A 3,789-nucleotide genomic window follows, 5' to 3' on the forward strand; every position below is an offset into this window, starting at 1 on the left:
AAAAAGAAACCAGGTACAAGTGATGCACCTTTTGGGAGTATTTTCCATTGCAACTCAGATTACAGCAATTTATTAGCACAACAACTACGAGGACCGTTACTGCATAAACTTTAAAATCAGCAGCAGACCAGGGCTTATTTGCAACTCCAAAGGGGTTTTTATTAGGGTTGCTGGCATTACTGGGGGGTCTGAAAGCCAACAGGTATTTACACAGCTTCCTATATCAGTCAACTTTTTCATGAAATTATCAGGAAAGAACACTGGACAGAAAAATTATAGCCTTCCCCCTCCCATACTCAATCACCCCCCCCCCAAACACCTATAAAATTGTCCCCAAAATTCATGAGGAAAGCAATTCTTCAGTTAAAATTGATCAAAAACTCATACTGTAAAACCATTTGCTCAGTACAAGGCTTTAGTGTCTTTATTTTCAGCCTGGATCTCTGCTCAATATGCTTCAGCTTTCAAATCCTCTTTTGTTCATCACATGTCTCAATAAATAAGAAGAGAAACTAAGTTGTATCACAGCCTTCCCACAGACTGAGGGAACAGACCAAGCCACAAACACTACTTTGTGTCCTGTAATCTTAAAACCATTTCACAAGCAGCACATATAAAGAAACATTTAAAGGATGTGCATTAAATGAGTTTAGTACCTGTAACAGATCTTCACTCAGGACTTCTGTTTTTTCAGCTCTGGAAAAGAAAAGAAAAGCAGCAGTAAGTATTAGAAGAATAATCAAATAAAAAAGGCAAAGCTAAGACAAAAACAACCCACACAAATGTTAGAGCTAGGAACCAATTCAGAAGAGGTCACCCCACGTGTAAACTACGATCCAGCCAGAGGTTCGTGACCATCGTTCCAACACGCAACACACACTGCATTGCTCAGGATTAATCCTTCACCTCTTGTGTCATGCCGAAGATTACTCAGATTATACAGAAATTCTCACATGCCTGGCGTTCCAAACCTACCACACGAGCGTGGGAAAAACAAGTAAATAGGACGACTCAATTTGCCTATTTCATATTATTCATTAGGAGAAACAGTAAGGCTCTCTCTTTTTACTGTCCTTTCTTTGATAGTCCCACTTTTTCACCATTTCATGAAATGGTTTCCCATTGCCTTTCATGTTTGCCATAAATCTCTGGATTCCTTCTGCTGCTGCTGTCTTTTCAAGGCAGGGTGACCAGAAATTAATAGTATTCCATGTGGAGATATTTAGTAAGAGCCTTAGTTCAGTGTATGTTTAATTCACATATTAACTTAACACTGCTGTGCTGATAGCTGCCACTTTCAGTGAGCAGTCTATAGTAACTACACTTTCCTTGAATACTCACAATGTAGATGTATAAGCAAAAAGAATCCAAGCTACTTTCTTTCACATTTCTTAGTAGGTGCTAGAATAAATCTTATTTTATACTGTCATGTTTTAGGATTATGCAAGTCAAGGGACCTAACCAGCATTGTTCACTTTTGCCAAACATCTGCTCTATAAAAGACAATATTGACATTTTGCCACATAGAGACTTGCATGCAACACCCCCCACCAACAGCTGCTGGAAACTGTGGTGCACGTGACCTGTAAGAAATATGGTAAGAATCGTTTCTGCTTATTTGGGCAAATGTGAAAGTAAAATCTGGGAGACAAACAGCTACTCAGCTGCTTATTGCAAGGAAAGATCTTTTCTCTTCATTCTGCCTTTCACAAACAAGGTGTATATTATATTCCCAGGCATGCTGTACACAAGAAAATATGGTATTATTTGTTATCCTTCTGTTCTGTCCTGCTGAGTACTTACCCATAACAGTGATTCACCTCCTATGAAACTATCCATCAGTTAAACACACAAGACACCTCCAAACTGCCAAAAAGTATATGATTCCAATTTCATGGCGACTTATCTGTCTTGGACTAACAGTGTTAAAATTCATCTTAAGGTAATACTCAAAACCTCTATGAACACTTAGAACTCAATACTGTAGAGAAGTTACCATTTAAATCCTTTCTGGTAGCAATAAAAGGGCAAAAGCTAGAGGTTTACCACCTTTCTGGCAAGAGTTACATGCATACAAGATTCAAGCATTAATTTTCCTTGGAAAACAGGCATGAACCTGGCTGATGTTTTCCAGCAGGGAAATGATGAACTGATCAAAAGGGCTAAAACTGAGATAAGACCAGGTGCAAACACCTATTGAAAACCTTAGGGAACAACTTTGTAGCCTAGAGTGCTCCAATAACTAGGGTTCCTTTTTGTTCTCAACAGATGTTCTTAAGAGTGTTATTGTCTTTGTACTTTACACACCAACATTAAATTAATTACAAAGGTCAGCTAACTTATTTGGTACAAGTACACTGGGCCACCACATGTCACTATGGGAACAAAGTGTTATATGTACAGACTGGTTTATACAAACACTTCTGAAATTTTGTAAAAGACCAAATTTTGCCCTATAAGATGCATCACTGGTCTCTAAAGAGATGACGACTCAGTATTTCTGAAGACTATGAATCAGCTGTTTGGAAAAAAACTCCTTCAGAAATGGGGTTCAAGTAACTGAATGGAGCTATTGTTTTCAAACCTTCTACAGATATTTTTAGATACAATTCTGTTCTTAGTCCCCCTTCCAACAAGAAAAGCAGATGCCTGAGCTGCCAGATCACATAGGAGTTTAAATTCATGTTTTATTAAGTCTCTCCTAATTTTTATCTGTTTGTGCCCACGCTAAGTAGACACCCATGAAACAGTCCATCAGTTTAGCTATGTATGCCATGTAGGTCCAAGTATCCCCAAAATGAGCAGACAGATGAGAAGCACATCGTTTCACATAAAACACAACCAACTGCAACCTCATTTTTACACACAACTTGGACTGCAATGGATCACTGAATGACAGGCCTAAAACTGCAGATTATAAAGCAAAGCTCTAGAAAAAGGGGTTGAACTGAAGCTGTTTTAGCTTAAGGGCCACTCAGTATACTTCAGGGTGCCTCCTGTACAAAAGTGTGGACGTCTCCCAACACATACAGCCATAAGACAACCTATTGTTAAGTTTGATAAAGATTTTTTCTTTGTGAACTGTTAAACACCACATTAAATATTGGTTTCTACTAGTTAAATCTACAGTTAATGAGGTGCGCACCATGCTGTATTAGAAGGTTATGAAGGATGGTGTTGAGTCAGCATCCAGCTCTTCACTCGCATCTCTGCTTTGCAACAAATCATTCTTCTGCTTATTAGTTTTAGTGTCACATGGTGAACTTGCTTCTGATTGAACACTACTAGGTTTTGTACTAAGGATGTGAACATTTTTTAAAATAGTCTTGGCACAGACATTTAACAAGAAGCTAATTTCAACAGCTGATTTGCTACCTACAATTTTTTTTTTCATTACAGAAAGCCATGATTTAAGACCCAGGCCTTGAGAAACTTCACTTCTGACAAAGTAGAACACCTTCCAGTTTACAAATCTATGAAATACAGTAGCCAATACACCTCAGGTAATGTAATTTGTAGTCAAAATTAGTTTAAATAATTTAAAGGAATCTTCTTTCTTACTAGAGGTGTACACACACGTTTTAGTAGTTCATCTATATATGAACATGACCATCACCACTGAAACATTACATGGAAAGGTCCAATTTTCCCCTTTTGCAGGTATAACAGTTCTTTCAGTAGTTGTGCTCAAGTTAAGAAATCCACATGGTCGCGCACACACACACACACACACACACACACACACACACACACACACACACACACACACACACACACACACACACACAC

General features: G+C 38.3%; 1 protein-coding gene across 7 annotated transcripts in view; it reads right to left on the bottom strand.

Annotated features, from left to right (window-relative positions):
* ARHGAP17 (Rho GTPase activating protein 17) overlaps nucleotides 1-3,789 on the bottom strand; it is an 89,633-nt gene that overhangs the window by 45,461 nt on the left and 40,383 nt on the right. For all 7 annotated transcript variants that reach the window (XM_019512765.1, XM_019512771.1, XM_019512769.1 and 4 more), the window contains exon 2: nucleotides 657-696. In XM_019512765.1, coding sequence (XP_019368310.1) covers nucleotides 657-696 — 40 coding nt within the window. The remainder of the gene's footprint in view (nucleotides 1-656; nucleotides 697-3,789) is intronic.

Source organism: Gavialis gangeticus, unplaced genomic scaffold (genome assembly GCF_001723915.1).
Source record: "Gavialis gangeticus isolate Ggan-Ray unplaced genomic scaffold, GavGan_comp1, whole genome shotgun sequence".
Classification (NCBI taxonomy): domain Eukaryota; kingdom Metazoa; phylum Chordata; order Crocodylia; family Gavialidae; genus Gavialis; species Gavialis gangeticus.